General features: G+C 38.8%; 1 protein-coding gene across 1 annotated transcript in view; it reads right to left on the bottom strand.

Moving 5' to 3' along the window:
- hnf4b (hepatic nuclear factor 4, beta) overlaps positions 1–16,834 on the bottom strand; it is a 91,740-nt gene extending 74,906 nt beyond the window's left edge. Inside the window, exons 1-2 of the mRNA XM_075469285.1 lie at positions 16,808–16,834; positions 12,631–12,703 (exon numbers count right to left, since the gene is read on the bottom strand). Coding sequence (XP_075325400.1) covers positions 12,631–12,703; positions 16,808–16,834 — 100 coding nt within the window. The remainder of the gene's footprint in view (positions 1–12,630; positions 12,704–16,807) is intronic.
- Positions 16,835–17,086: the final 252 nt, after the last annotated feature.

The following is a 17,086-nucleotide window of genomic DNA, read 5'->3' as shown; positions in this document are numbered from 1 at the left end:
GCTTTCTAAGATAAATTGGCATTGTGCTAGAATCCCATTTCATACATTTATTTTCACTGTGAGTGGCTAACTGGTGACACTAGAAATGTCTGCAAAACACTGCTGTTGTATTGCTTTGTCCAGTAAAGTGATTACGTTTCATCAAATGTACTTGTTGCATTTGTTTCTAGGAATTCCTTTTCAAAAGAAGAATGAGTTTTCAATAACTACATTGTCCTTGTAGGAGGAGAAAAGGCATACTGTAATTTTGGTAAAGAATTTGTTTTGCTATTGATTTGAATATACCCTCTAATAGGCTGTTCTACAACAGTTCCACAGAAAGGAACGCTTTAAACGTCAGACACAAAGCCATAAATACCTATATTTTGATTTGGTGTCAATAAAAGTAGCGCAGCATATAGAAATATGTTTTATTTTTTCTTTATCAGTTTTTCATTCTGACTCGTTAATCGTAGATTTTGATTGTGTCTTCCTCTTTGTCTCTGTTTTCTGCTTTTCCTGATTGGTCTTCCTTTGTGACTGTCCTCATCTTACTCCCACTTCATTGAGGTTCTTTCTAAGATACTTGCCATGTAGCAGTGAGTATGAAAACCTTAGGGTCTGACAGTGGATCTCCTCTCCTGTCAGCCTTGTCTTTCAGTCCTGTCTATTTTTTTTTTTCGCTATCATATGGCGGGGGGAGGGAGGGGTATGCCCTATTCGGGGGTTATGTCAGAAGGGGTGATCATAAATATTGGGAGCTGCAGGGAGACAAAGAGGCTAAAATGGAAAGGCTTGGCTGGACGAGGGGACTTGGCCATGTCATGTACCTCAGTCATTTTTCTTGTGCGCTTAGAACTCAGTCAGGGGTTTAATTGGAATCCAGACTTCAAAGAAACCCTCAGCCCATCCAGCAGCCCCCCCATCCTAACTCCACCCCTGCTCTAACTCCCCTGGCTGGATCCGCTCACAGCCACGGCACATACACACAAACCGTGACCACTACAATATCAGAGAGAGCATCACCATGCACGAAATTGACTTTGCTCATATTTGCACAAGATGTTTAGGTGTCGTGCACAGATTTGTTTGGTACTTGTTTGTGCTTCCAAATACACATCCAAAGTCTTATTGAATTAGAAAGTAAACACAAAAGTTTAGCTTCATCACTGCTTAGTCAAAGTGTTTATCGGCTGTAATGAAAGAGGATATAGTACATGATAATTTCGCCATATTTGAAACATTCAAGACAGCATGAGCAACGTGTGTGTTGTACTGTACAGTCCGCATTATTGTGGCCGTTTTTAACAGGCTTTTCTGTACTGCTTAGAAAGCCCTTCCAAATTGTTTACACAGACAAATAAGACAACATTCTGAATGTAATCTGTTGACAATTATGCCAGACAATCATTTGGAACCACTGACACGTATATGTGGCCCACATGGAGTTAGGAGTTCTCAACCGTGTTACAAAATACCAGTACCATTCGCAGTGTCATTGTTATAGGCTGTATCCCACAAACCGTTAGCTGTTCAGGCAAAGGCGTTTTTGTTTGGTCATATTTGCTGTGTTATTTTAAACTTTCAGATAATTTCTGTGCTAAGATATTTCCACTCCGAATTGCCTGGTATTAGCCATAATTGGATGAATTAGAAATATGTTATATATGGCTCACAATATAAGTGAGAGAAAGTTAACTTAATAAAAGGCAAAGCCTGAAGAAAATTGGTAGACGAAAATGAATGCTGTACAGTATAATTAATATTGTAGCAGCTCCAGTTGATGGGTAGTAATATATGCACCTATGTAATTAAGGCTTCTGACTGCTCTTTTGGAGTTTCAGCGGGGCTTGTTAGCACAGTGCTGAAGACAGCACCTGTAAGATAATATGTTTCAAAGCTATAATTATTAGTAAGGAAAGAGGACCTATTTTCAGACCTCTAACGAATCACTTTTTCCATTACATCTGGTAAAGGTGTTAATGACTCCTTGTCTTTTTGATTTCTCCATTTGAATTATGAAACAGCTGTATCATTTGAAGTGTAGCTGAAATGGGAATTAAAAGTAGGAATGCATGGGGAAAAAGGTGATTCCATTCAAATTCTGTAGGTTTCATAGAGAGATCATCTAGGCATCAAAGTAAAAACTAGATACAAAGGGACACACTAAAACTTTGAACTAAAGCTGTAATTTGAACAGAATTGGGGTTAAGGGAGTCAGCTGATCATTAAAAAAGCTGAGATTAATTTTGAAGAAGTGAAACAGAATTACTTTAAATAGAAAGAGCCATCATCTTTCCACTTGAGTTTATATTTTAAGGCTTAATATGTTTGGTTTTTTTTTGTTATTGTATCTATCATATTTGTAGTTTTTTTCTTCATGGGGATGAATGTATTTTATTGCAACATTTTACTACAGCAGCTCTTAAAGGTTTTTTTAGTTGCCATTTTCTTTTGTTTACATAAAAAGCCGTGGATACTGTTTGTAAGCAGTGCATTCCTTTTTGGGCTTACCTATTTAGCTTAATGCTGCCATATCAGTTTACAGTCAACACTGTAAATCTATGCTGGCAGATCAGTTTATTGCAGGAGCGTACAAACAGCTGGTGGTAGCGATGATGATGAGTGATTGTTGTTTAAAAAAAAAACAAAGAGGTCCATTCTACTATCCCACTGTCTTGTTCAAAAAAATATATGGTTGACTTGAAGAGAAGCGTGGGCTGTGAATGACTGATAGAGCTGCTCATACCCAAGAGTTTATAATGGAGGTGTTAATGACCATGTTGCTTAAAGGTTACCTTTGCGTGGTGTTTTCTTTCTCCCTCACGTCAACACCTTTATGCTTCCACCAACGTGTTCTCTTTGTTTCCTATTATCTTCCCCATTTCCAGCACAACCTTGAGTGTACCTGCAGCATCCAGCAGATCAAGGGATGACAGAAACAGAGGAGGATAAAAACAATAATGAGAGAAAAAGATAGACAGAAGATTGCGTAGGGAGAAAAAAAGTGCTTAATCGCAGAGGTCGTAGCCCAGCAGGGTCTGACTTGAAGGGACTTGGGCGTCTCAACCTGGCTGGCGTCAACTGCATCTCACAAGGATAAAGGGAAACTCGTGAAGCACATAGCGTGAAAGCACACTCCCTCAGATATGGTCTCATCAAATACATTTAAATTCAGGGTTCTGTGCTCCCAATGGAGCCCTAAAAGTGCCGGACACAAAGGAACTATTTGAGGGAAATTGTGGGGTAGAAAAGGGGTGAGGATTTTTTTTTTTGTGCAACAGATGCAGGTCAGGGGTGCTGTGGGGTGTACATGGAGTGGTGGTGTAGTGAGGGGGACCAGCTTTTATGGTAATTGCATCTCAGCATCCCTTTATCAGTTGACTCAGTGGTTGGTCTAATTTGGAAGGTTTGTTGCACCCTGGCAGGCCAGACTATTGTCATATCCAGTGGAGCAAAGGGCTCTACTAGACATTCATGGCTGGTCTTATTGAGTTCTGGAAACAGGTGAAAGTTAGGGTAAAAGGATGCATTTGCCAAGAAAATGCTGTACATTTGGTTATACTGATGTCCTTGCCTGGAAACAGGTGAATATCTGGTCTGGTGGATGTCATTATTTTTCGTGGTCACAGCATTTGAGCTCATACAGCTACACGACATGTACAGCTGGGGTAGATTGAAGGCACTTTGATTATGCATGTTACATGATGATGTCACACTGTTGAAAATCATTGATAACTGCTGCAATGCCCTCTTTTTTTCTTTTTCTTGAGATTAGTTTACATGTGAGGACTCCATATTTATTGAAAAGCTCAGAATAGCTAAATTCACCATCTGCCGGATTTTTACCTTCCATGTTTTGCATTTGTGTTTTTTGTAACCTGTGAGGTCCATCTAATAGTCATGCTGCCCATGTTTAAGTAGATTAATTTAGTTTGGCTTTGTTAAATTATTTGTCTTTTCAGGTTGTAAGTAACTCAAGCACTTAAAAGATTAACTTATTAAATGAGCATAGAACAAATATGGAACAAATTTTGACATAGTTTTATGGTTTTCTATCAATTTAACCAATTTTGTTGTAACTAATCAGTGTGTTTTGGTTGAGTCAACTTAATCTGCTCGGCCTGATTGAACTTATTTGCTTGGGCTGGGTCTCAATTTAATTTTATTGGTTTGCTTCATCACTCTTGTTGTTTTTGTTAGATCTGTTTTAATTAATTCAACAACACTGACATAAGTGGCACAAACGAATACTTAATAAATTCCTGATGTTTTAATGCTGGCTTCTAAAATGTTTGAAGTTAGTTTTCTGAGACACATGTTTTCTGAGTTCCTTACAAAAAATGTGTTATTAACCATCTAGCCACAGATAAATCAATAAAACAATCACCCAGTAAATAAAATTAGGTCTCATCAGACGAAAATGAGCAGTGCTCTCTGCTCTCAAATGCTGATGGTATGCCTGCCAAAGACACATCTCAGATCAGCTCAAATAACTACAGTAATGGTCAGAACTACTTATAACTGAAGCAAACTGCTTAAATGTGAAATCATAAATTCACACCGCAACAATTAAATACTTCGATCACCTTCCAACTGTGGACTAAGTTACCAATATTGTTAAATTGTCCTTACGTTAAACTTAATTGTCCTTATATTTAACTACATTTACATTTTTTATGTCAGGTTTGTCCTGCGACAATTCAACTACCAGGTGATAAATGAGACGGGTGTAGCAGGTAAACTTCAACCATCTGTCACCTTGTTTCTGCCAAAGATGTATCTGCTGAGCCTCCACGTACGCCTGAAACATAGATCTTCTGAGTATGTACTGGAGGAACGCAGTGAATCTCTGTGACGTCTTGCTGCTGTATTGCCGGATCTGCGGTGATGTCGCATTTCAGCTTTACTCTTCACAAAATGTATCCAGTTTTTCTTGCTCTCAAAACCCGTGTTCTGAAAATTCTGGCACCTGAAAAAATGCCCGTCCGTACAGAAGTGAGAACAGTCTGCTTGCGAGTTGCTTGTCTGAAGCCAATGCATCTGGTACGTCTAATAACCATGAGTGTTAAAAGTGGGGTCGTTTTTGCTCTTTTTATTTACACAATCTTACTGGCCATGGAAATGTCTTAAAAACCTGTTCAAAAAATTCTGAACAGAAAGTCAATGAAGTTTCCAACAGTCATACACATTTACTTGCCTTTTGACTGTTTGGTGGAGCGCATTTTAAAGTCACTTTTCTGCATTTTGTCCAAAGTTTGAGGAAGCAAACTTGAATTACCCATCTCCACTGTTTGTCTTAGGTATGTAGTGGTGAAAGGGAGTTTATGCTGTGTTGTGTTATGTTATCTTTTACCTAAGCTGACCAGATTTGAGTTTGTAAAAAGGAGGAATGCCATGACCATGGGAATGCATAAAAATGTATCCAAAGTCAAGGGTTCTACAGTATCTTTCCACTGAACTTTTGAACGTTTCCACTGAATCTACATTGGCTGGGACAACTAAGAAATAAGACAATTTGTCCTCTTTCTTTTTTTGGCTAAAGATTAAATAAAGTGTAACTGTGTGAAATAAAAAATCTTGCTGTCGTATTCATACTTCCTTCAGTGTGTGTACTTTAATGTATTCAAAGAAGATAACTTTTGGCCAGTGTTAAGTGTTAATTATTTATACTATGCAACATTTGTCCCTTTATAAAGCAATAACAATAACAAATATAAACCTGTGTTTTTATATGGCCACATATTAAAATAAGAAAATTAAACTGGCCATCACTTAGCATGTCACGCACTGAGCTTCCCTGCATTTCGTCCAACCATTTTCTAGCTGCCAAGTGCTGTTGTAAACAGAGACATTCATGCTGAGTGCAGTCATTGGTGCTCATCATAGTGCTGACCAATTGAATGTTTGAAGAGAGAAGGCGATCAACCAAGGATGGTAATTCTCTATAGTCAGAGGCAGTGCAAGAAGGTGGGACATAAAGAGAGAGACCCTGTCCAAAACTTGTACTTTGTCTTCCACTCGATCTATGCTGTCGGGCTTTGAGGAGGGCGAGTGTTTGATAAGAAGCGAGTATGGGGAGTGAAACGCAACGCAAAATCCGTTGGAAACAGATTTGAGGCTGAGAAATCCTGGACGATTCTGAAATTTCAACCCGAAGCACTTTTTAGCTGAAAAAGAGGACGTCTGGTCACCCCGTTTTACCATGATGTGTGTACAAAAGTATTTGTTAAAAATACTTTGATTCTAATTATTATTGCCCCAAGGAAATAAAGGCAAATAAATAGTTGTTCATTTCATTTTTCACAATTCGGACATTAAAGGGTTGAAATTAGCTTAGAGTATGGCCGACACTGCTACAGCAAAGAAATAACCCAACAACCAACCAGAAGATGATCTGCTGGGTGAGCTGTGTGATCTTGACCTGACTTGCTGCAGTGAGCAAATTCTTGGCAGCACCTGATGTTGGTGGCCAGAGGAAGGTTAATTTGTTCAATGACTACCTCTCTTTCAGCATGATTGACAAGAGGTTGGAATTTCAGACTGAGTACAAGAAAAAAAAAACTATTTCTGGGCAGTGCTATTTCTTCTATCCCTTGTGTAGGACTGAAGGCAGACTTGATGCTGCACTGACTCTCTTTCCCATTTCAAGGAGCAAAGTGATATTGCCTAATGATATAGGCCGAGCTTGCAGAGATGAATATGGACATCATATAAAGGACAGACAAAGCCATCCACTGTCAGACATGAAGCCAATGTGGAAGTGCCTTAAAGTGCAATACTATCGATGACAGCTGGGCACTGGCTCCAAAACATCTCTGACTTCAGTCAACTCCCATCTGAAAAACATAACTTCTCTCATGAAATTTTAAGTCTGTAATGTTTTCCCTCAAGTCAATTTGGTCACAGTAATTATTCATTCCTTCTGATCAGTGGTAGTCCCTCTGGAAATAATCTAATAGTTTGATAGATATTTATCCTTAAAGAAAACAAGCTTTTGTCCAATCAGCTTTCAAAGATCCCTCTTCAGCTTCACCCTCTTCTGGCTCCAGCATGCCAGTGGCCAAATGACAAACTGGAGACTTTAGAATGGCCGTTCGCAAACGAATGGATGTCTTCATAGTTAGTTTGTCTATTCAGTTATATACTGTTTATGCTAGATATCCCTGCAATGCAATACAAAGATGTATGTTGTAGTGTCGTGGCTGTGCTTTCGACACATTCTGTTCAAACAAATCTTTGAATACTTTGAGCATTTTTTTTCCATCTTACAAACTTGTGAACTGACCAGTTAACCCTTTCAGACTGGCTGCTTCATATTCATGTATCACCCATTCAGACCTGGGCAACATTTGTGTGCTTTTACCTTTAAAACCATTGAGCGGGAGAAAGCCCTGAGGGTTTAGGCTATTTTCAAACAAGGCTTAGGGTTTAGAATCTTTATTTTAAACAAAGCCTTAAGTCTGAATGGGTTCATACCAATTCAACAATCAGCCTGCTTAATCACACCCTTTTAAAAAGGAATGATAAGCTTAACTTCTCTTACCACTCCCTTAACTGTTGCTTCGGATTAAGTATGCGAAAGAGTTGTTAGCTAGCAGAAGAAACAAATCGTTATTATTTGCGGTAGTTTATTCTTAAAATTAAACCTGCTGTAATGGGATTGACAATAGGGGGTTTCCTTTGCAAACAAATATTTGATCCAAAGATACCAGCTGGATCCAAATAAGATTAAGGACAACATTGCTGGCAAAACACTTGGATGAAGAAGTGAAACAGCTTTCTGTTAGAAAAAGGGCCGCAAATATAAGACTTATCAGCCAGAGCCCCTAGCTACTAGGGCTTGCTTGGGATGTCTTGTGCTGCACAGAGATTTACTTCACTAGTTGCCAGTTGCAGAGTCAAAGAGAAACTATCCAGGTAATATAAGACCCAATAAGATGAGTGCCCAGAAAGATGCAGATTATGGTGTAAGCTGTGAAGCAGCAGATGCAATTATACAACGCAAACATTCAAGCACAGGTGATGAAATTAAAGTAGAAGTAAAAGACAGTTGTCAGACAAAGAAAAACACTTGTGACCATTATATTGGGAGTGTCTATCATATTTTGTCAGTAGATGTACATTTTTGTCATGAAAAGTGAGGACACCTTTTCTCTTGTGTTGTAGAGATTATAATTCTGAAAATATGTTTTTTACAGGGACCTTTGGAATAAAGGGTTGGGATTAATCAGAGTCTGAGAAATGAAAAGAACACAACAATGTGCGTTTTCTGTGATCGGGCATGTATTCAGATCCAGACTAGACACTCACAGCTGTATATGTCCCTATATTATCTGTTGATAACAGATCTTAGTGCAAAGGGACAGAGAGGGCAGATGGAACACACTATTCACATTCTAAGCAGAGGCACAGAGAAAGGGACCAGCTCCACCAAACAGCCTCACCTGCCTCTTCCCCCTGGTGAAAACATCATACCCTACTGCTTTATCATTGTGAGGAAAACTCACACATAACATATATATGTTCATTTATAGGCCTCTAAGCCTCGTGTTTGGGCTGAGACCACATAAATGCTGTCTTTTATAAATGTCACAAAGAGTATTCAACAGCACAGAATCTTTAAACTATAAATCTTTCTCGATCACACCTGTGGTGGTATTTAAACAAAATGAGCAGACTACCAGTGTCGGAGTGAAATTATATTTGTTTGGCCTTTTCCTTGTGTAATTTTAAGGGGTATGACATTACAGCCAGTGCGGAAAATCACATAGCACATATTTTCAAATGACAGACCACAATTAATGTAACCACCTTAAATAGTTTTATTGTGAATATACTTTACAACACAGTCTTATTGTAGTTTGTGAAACTGTCATAAAATGTCATTAAATTTATCTGTGCTCTGGGACATAACATGACCCAGTAGCTTTTGTACTTTACTTTGTATTTAACTGGCTTTGTCACAATTTAGACACAAGATTTCTACCTTCTTTGAAATCTCAGTTTTCTAGCATTGCCACCCCCCCCCCCCCCCCCCCCCCCCCTCTGCAAATGAAAGACATATATATCTCCCATGCTGTGGTCCCCTTTTACCTTTTTACTATGAAGGCAAGAAATTGTTTTTCCTTTCCCTTAAAACATAGATTTAGATTTATCATTTTTAAGACTGTCTTAAGTAACTGCAACTAGATCTGGATTCAAAACTTTCTATTCAAGTAAACCAAAAGCTTTTATGAGAGTTCGACAGAGAGCGATAGAAAAGCTAAGTTGAGAGCAATGTTCAAGCAGACACTGACTATTATGACTTCTACTTTGACATGACTTTGATGAAGACACAATAAGGTCCAAATATTTGTCTGTTTGCACCATTATAAAAGCTGCAAAATAATCAGTGTGCCCCAGCCCTCCTTTATTCTTTTTGTCCCTCTCCAGAGAGGCACTTGATTCAGCTGCATACTGCTGGAAGATGAGCGGAGATTCCTGTTGTTACTAACTATTACAGTTGTGTGTTTCTCCCTTAAACGAAAATTTAATGTGTATCTAGATACATGGGGTAAGATATATTTTTCCACAGAACAAATAGGTTCAAATTCAATTTAATGCAAATCAATAGTACTTTATTGATCTCCAAAAGGATATTATATTGCTGCAGTATACAATTCTTTAAATATATGTTATTGTTTTAGGTAGATAACAAAATAGAATACAACAAAATCAGCTGACAAATGTTTAGAGAGTTGAAGTGTAGTAGTGAGAGGTGTGATTGAAATCTTCAGAGAGCGCCATCAGTGAATGGATCGGGATGTTGTTTTTGTAGCTTAGCAACAACTCAGTTGATGATGTCACACACAGCATCGGCAGGTAACACAGGCCATCCTGAAATTCCTGCTGCGTCCCCCCAAGCTTGTCCATTGATCTCACACTTCCCACGATGATCAAGGCAAGAAATGGTTCAAACTAGTGATTTGCAATACCACTAATTTTCATTCCTGATCTGATACCAAGTAAAACCAAAGGTGATTTTGTCGATACTGATGATATCGATACTTTTTACAAAAGCCTAATGTGAAAAGTGAATTTTTGTGAATTTTAAAAATTGAGTGTTTCAGACTCGTGCCACTCAATGACACCAAAACTTAGGTTATTTTGCTTATTCTTTATTTACAGAGCATGTTCAGTTATTTCATGAGAAATTATGACAGCGGAATTGAAAACAAAATGATCTGCTGAGAACCTGCATATTCATTTTAAATGAAGGCAACTGACCTGTAGAACGAGCAAGTCAAGATGTACCCTGACCCTACGTCGCATGTAGCGTAGTTTTTTATTTTCAGATGTAAAAAGGATCCACACATGACTAAGTTCAAACTTCCTACTCCTTCCTCTCCATTCAACACGTAATGTATTCGATTAGATCCAGAGTTGTTTGATACAGAGTTGCTCGATACAGATTTGAACATTTCTTTGACAAAGATATATATTTTCGTCTGTAAACGAGTCATAGAATCAAATGAGTTACTAGAGTTTTTCTTTTTTGTATGTATTTGCAATATCATATCAATAAAGCGGTCTCTCTCGACCACACTGTAAGTTTGTAAATCTTTAGCAATACCTTAGGCAATACCTTCTGTAATTACCTTTGACCTCACTGACTTGTGACAATGTGTGGTGGAAAGTCTTCAGTATCCATGCCTTTGTGTTGTGAGTTGTCGTTATTAGTGTGAGCTTTATTAGCATTCAAAGATTCACCGTGAGATCTCACCATGGCTACTATACTTGTTTTGTCCTGTACAGACTTTTGTTCCTTCCTTCCTTCCTGTAAAATTCAAACAATTTCCAGACATCACATCTCATAGTTTTCAGGCTGCATTTACTGATAGAGCTGAGTGGGGCGTCCAGTGGGTGGGCCAGTTGAGAGGGCATGCTGTTGAAATGGACTAAACTCTGACATGCTCTCAGATTGATTTGAAAGTCTGTCTTTGATTCTGTGCGGGATCTGCAGCAAAACCTTATTCAACTGGATTTCAATGGTAGAATTGGGCGATCGACTGATTTATGACACATATCCGGTCTCAATGTCCACATATAGATCTAATTACATCTTTCATGTTAAAATTGGGTTCTGATTCATCTGGTTATCTTTAAACCCCCTCTTAACTACCATTTTAAGGCAGATTTGGAAAACTGTGATTACACTGCCATGAGTTAATATTACTTATCATGCACATTTATTGAAAGGGTGTATTGTTAGGTCCATATTATGGACCTAACAATGAAGTTCAGGCATTGCATTTATTTAGAAAAACAGTCATAAAAAGTTGTATTTAACGAAACCATCAGAACCAACTCTCCATTCATTTGGTCCATTCATTAGGTCTGTCCAAAGTTTTGGATGGCTTTCTGCATGTCCGAGATGATCCTTGTGCATGATCAGATTAAATTTGGAGTAAATACTGTAATTAGACATTGACTGTAAAAAAAAAAAAAAAAAAAAAACACTGTGTCATGCTTCTTTTGTTGTGCCAGCATGATATCGAGTCTGTAGAGACATCCTTCGTGTTCCCCGCTGAAACCACAGGCTGAGCCAGCTCTGCTCCTCCTGTGGTTTTGTGTTGTAACAACCTGCGTGTTCCAGGCCTCTACCAAGGGGATTATGCCTACCAGTGGAGAAAAGGAGACTGGAGGCCTGTGTTCTAAACAGAGGAATGATCCTCTCTACAGGTGGCTGGTGTGGGTGGGCTTTTCTACCTCCTTTTTCTACCACTCCACACTAGCCTTAACTGCCCATGCCTTACAAGGAAATCTCTTACAGTTTCTAAGTACTTCTAGCTTTTATTCTCATTTTTATAGCACCACAAAAAATGCCTCAGAAGTCTGTCAGTCACTTAATATAAAGGCTGCCTTGTTGACATGTCCTTGTCCTTTGCGCTTGTCTTTAGATGAGTGTGTTCTGTTCAATACCTCAGTTACTTGTCACCTTTGCAAGAATTTCATCTTAAGTTTAAAATGAAACTCTTACGTGCCAAACAACAAACACTGAGACGAGAGGAGTTTTATGCCAGCTCTCCTGCAGGAAAGGCCCCGTGTTCAATAAAAACCTTAATTGGTCTGTTAAACATTTCACTGTAATCACTTGTGGTGAGCCAGGAGAAATCTGTAAACACCCTGTATGTGGTGTTTCTCTCCACCTTCTTTCTTCCTCTCCGTCTGACTTCACAGCAAAACAGAACCAAATGTTGAATTCAAAGCCAGACACTTAGTTTGAGAATATCTTTTTCTCTTTTTTTGGAAGTTGGGGGGGAAAAAAAGTTGGGCACGGGCATTGTTTGGATCCCGAACACAATGGATAAAATACTTGACACGTACAGTATGTGACAGTGGCCGTCTGCTCATGTTTTCCGTGGCCAATTCAAGACTTGCACACACGGTTATACTTGTCACGGTCTCCCTGTCAACATCTGGTTTGAACTGTATTGTTGTGAAAATTGAAAGTTAATTTCAGTGGACCACAGCATGAAGGACTAAGTCATTTGAAGGGCAATAGCGAGGAGGCAGAAAAAAAAAATAAAAATCAGCTGCAGAAGGTGAAAGCTGTCTGGGTTCAGGTCAATGAGTTTTCTTCTCACCCCCATCCCCCTACTCACTCACTGACTCCATCTTCCTGTCTCTCCGGGCTCTGGAGCCAGTCACCATGGAGTTGAAGCTGGAATTCAGAGTGGTGCTGAGGACACAGGGAACAGTTGACAATTATACTTTTAATGGAACAATTTAGGATACATGTCTATTGTCACCCTGTTTTGATTTAGACAATCTACAGAGACCCATGTTCAAATTGAGGGCTAGTATTTGAGCAAAGCTATTGTTGGGGCAATCTGAATGTAAAAGCACATATGCATCATCAGCTCTTATTTTAGTGGGAAATGGGAAGTACCCTGCTGATTCTCCACACTCCTGTGAATTGAGGCCTTGGCCCATCAATCAGGCTTGAGCATTTTATTAGGTAACTACATTATTTTGAGGGTTATGCCGTATGCAAGAGTCGGATATGAGGCTCAGTTATGGAATACTAGTGGTAGTCAATCAGTGAAACCCACAGAGGTAGCTCATGTACTTTCTGACACTGGATGCTGTATTTAGATCTTTTAGTTATATTACAGGGTGGCCTCCTAACTCACTGCACTTCACTGCAGCACAGGAAGTGCACATGGGAAAATGCAATCTTAATTCCATCCAATGTTTATGGTGTACCGTCATGTGTCTTTGGCGAGGTGTAATGCTCCATTTGTCTTTACCGCTGTATTAAAAGTGATTGCACTGGCATTTTCTTCAAAAGGTTGCCATAATACAGAAGGCATGTAATTGCCAGGCTGAAACACTGTTGTGTTTTTTTTAATATTGCTCTTGAGGGTTTTCCTATGATGCAGGTGAAGCAGTGTCCTGTTTTGTTATTACACCAAGAGGGCTGATAGCTAATGTAGATACACGCTGATAGAGGAGGTTTATCACAACACACCACAGCTACGTTGATGGCTGCGCACTCCCACAGGGTAGAGGTGCTTATTATGCATCCCATATGAGGACGCAGTGTTTGCTCATAAAAGCCCAGTCTGGATAACGATGCTTGAACACTCACTCTTATCTGATTTCATCTGAAGACTAATGACGAGTTTGCCGTCTGACTTCATTTCCTCTCAGCGTTACGGTGCGGCAGTGTTATTCTCAATGATGAAGCGTCATAAGACCGTGGACAAATACATTGTTGAAATGAGGCATCACAAGTCCAGCTTTTTCAGGATGAATAGAATTATTTACAGTAATTCAGGGTGTCTTCTTCTTCTTTTGTTTTTCCGCCTCCTCCTTGTTATGGTTCCTCCACTTCATGTATTTTGTAAGCCCACACAGACATGGTGCAGCCAGTAACAGCTGGAGTCTGTGATTTCCACCTGAGCTTTGGTGTTACACTGTCATCAAATCTCTGCTGTGCAGTTAATATGAATTTAGCCTGTTAGGAAAAAAAACCACTGGAAACATTTGAAGTAGAGGCTTCTCTTCTTATATCAATACCTGTGGAAGTGCAATTATTAATGTGTTTTGCTCTGCATGTTGGCGAAGAGTCTTTACTGTGAAAGTTTAGTTAGGAATCAGATATATCTGGCTGTTAATAACTTAAGATCTCTTACAAAAATGATGGGGGAAAAAAAGAAACAAAGAAATGCTGAGAGCACACCAAATACAGGTGATCTTAATAATTTGGTATGTTGAATTAAAATGATTTTTATTTGAATGGGATTTTAATGGATGAATGGATTACTTGACATGACAAAGAAATTTAAGAAAAGGTCGGTCAAGAAAAAGCTTCTTATCTTTTTCAGCAATGCAAAAAATAAACAATAAACATAAACTACAAACGGGGATACCACTTGCTTTCAGTAAGAAAATATCTTGTCTAATCTTAAAAGCTTAATAAAGTCTAGTATGTAGGCTTCTTGACCAAGTGGGTGCCACAGGAAAAGTCTGCTATGCATTCGATACAACCAAGTGGAGGCAGCGTTCTCCTCTCTGATAAGTGTTCGGGTAAGACATCCTCACTGAGTTGCACATTTATTTCAGCTCTCATACACTCTAATATATTCATCATGTATAGGAAAACCTAAGACTCAGTCGCCGCACCTGCTCTGGTGGCTGATTGGTTCTCTTACAAATAGAAAATCAGTGGTTTGATCCCTAGCCCCTCTACAGTTTTAAGTGTCGTTGGACAAGACTTTGAACTCCCACATTGCCCCAGATATGCTCACTGATATATGATTGTAGACAAAAAAAAGTGCTGTCAATATAGAGTGCAAATATATGATAAGAAGCATGGGGTGTTTTGGTGCATGGATGAATGAGGAACATATTGTAAAATATTTTGTAGAACCTCAATATTGTTTTAAGATGCTTTATAAAGTGTGGACCATCTACCAGTATTTTTCACATTCATTTTATGAAACTGTTAAAACTGCAGTTTAAACACATTGCACTAACATCTGTGTCTAAATGCTTGAGTGAGTTTCAGAAGCCTTGCCCTGCTGTCTGTAAGACTCAGCTTGTTTAGATCAATTTGTTAATGCATGCATAGACCTCGCAGTACTGTCCTGCTGTTACAATTGGTTCCTGCTTCAATGAATTTTATTATTATAGAATGATTGCATTAAAATGGAGTTATATTTAACAAAATGAAGCAAGTGCACATGTTCATATGTGTTCTGTTTGTATATTCAGAAGCCTTTTTTTTTTTATCATTATGCTTTGATATACTGACTGTAACATCAAAAAACAACACACACTGCTGCTCTGCAAAGTATTCTTACATGATCCAGAACCTTGCAGTGTTGAAATGCTACCGCCACAAGTATTACCCAAAGAAGCTACTTGAGGAAAAAGGTTAGGAGTGTTACAATAAAAACTGGTAACGAGCTGAAGCCAATAGCCATGAAATCTGTGTTGATCACTTGCTTTCCTGTTGTTGCTAAAGTGGAACAACTGTTTTCACTGCAGTTTCTAACCACGCCTCCATAAACATTGACCTTATGCTAGAAAAATCAATTGCCTACCTCAAATCGTACAGTTAACATGGTGGACCTGCTGTGAGCGGCTTGACAAAAAAAGGGAAACATGCTTATTTATACATTTGTTGTGGGACTGCATGTCTCAAAATTAAACTTGAAATATTCTTGCAGTAGTACATATACAGAGGTTTACAGGTTTACAGAGAATTAGAGGTCTTACTGTAAAATGGTAGTTCAATGGCCGAATAAAACCAATTTTGAATAAAAAATAATTAAAAAAAAGCAAATTAATGAAAAAAAAAAGCTTAATGTGATTAATTCATCTTGGCAAATTTAGTTGAACGCTCTAGACGGAAAGATAATATGACAACAAGTTTTGACAAGCCTCCATGTAGGGAATCAAGTAAATCGAAATTGAATACAGTCCGTATATGAAGTAGGGCAATACACATAAGATGCTGAAACAATGCAGCCATAAACAAATATTAGGTTTAACTGGAGAGTGTTTGTTTGTTTGGTCCTGCAGTGAAGGGCTGACGGTCATTAAAAGCTTGCAGAGGCTTCAGTGAGAGGATATTGTGCCCCCTCCCCCTTTACTGCACTGTCCTTCCTTTGAGCCATATTTGAATTTAATATTCCATGAAATAAGGCAGCCCATCAGGCTATTGTAATCACATCAGGTTAATAGAAGAAGTAAAATTACTCTTACTTCTTTTTCCCTCTCTTTTACACTTTTTCAACCGTACCAATTTTTATCCTCATTCATGAACATACGGTATTTGAAACCAAACTCTGCCAGTTTTTTTTTTTTTTTAAATCTTTTTCCATCCTTTTTCTGCCTCCCCAACTGATTATTAGTAGGATTCAATTCAATTCCTGAATTGCTGATGCAATTTGCAATTCCTTTTGAGAGTGAGACAACTGATTTTCCAGTCCTAATAAGATGTTCATTTTTTTCCCCTGCAAAATAAATCTAAACCCTCATTCTTTGTTCACACATGCGCTTGTTTTTCACTCACTAGCTTGCTAACCCTCACAGATAGACACACATACCCATACGCACATTTACAAGCATGACAACATGGCCGCAGTGTGTGGGTGTCAGCTCGTCCGGGTTCTAGATGTCATGTAATTGTATGTATCACCTGCAGCATTTCTTCAATGTAAAAGCATTCTCCTGCAGCAATGCGGCCTGCTATTCTGTAGCGATACAGCAATGCTATACATGTGACACCCCCACACAGCTCCCAGTGGACTCTTTATTACTCCCATCTCACCTCCATCAAGGCCTGGTCTGCTGCCATTATGACACCTAAGGAGAAAGGGTGGGAGAGGAAAAGAATGAGAACAGTCACACTTAAGGCTCTACAAGCCTGACAGACTGTCTTTTGGACAGGCTGGGGACAAAGATTTTTCAAGCAGCCATGCTCTTTAAGAATGATTCCCCCCCTATTTTATATCACACCTTTTAAAACTCAAGATATTTGTTTTAAACCTGCATTTAAGAGTTTAGGAGTTATTTCTCACACAGGTCTTTAGGTAAGTCCAGGAGATGC

Source organism: Odontesthes bonariensis, chromosome 1, assembly GCF_027942865.1.
Source record: "Odontesthes bonariensis isolate fOdoBon6 chromosome 1, fOdoBon6.hap1, whole genome shotgun sequence".
Lineage (NCBI taxonomy): Eukaryota > Metazoa > Chordata > Actinopteri > Atheriniformes > Atherinopsidae > Odontesthes > Odontesthes bonariensis.
Note: the sequence above shows the minus strand (reverse complement) of the source record. Positions and strands in the feature narration are given on the sequence as shown.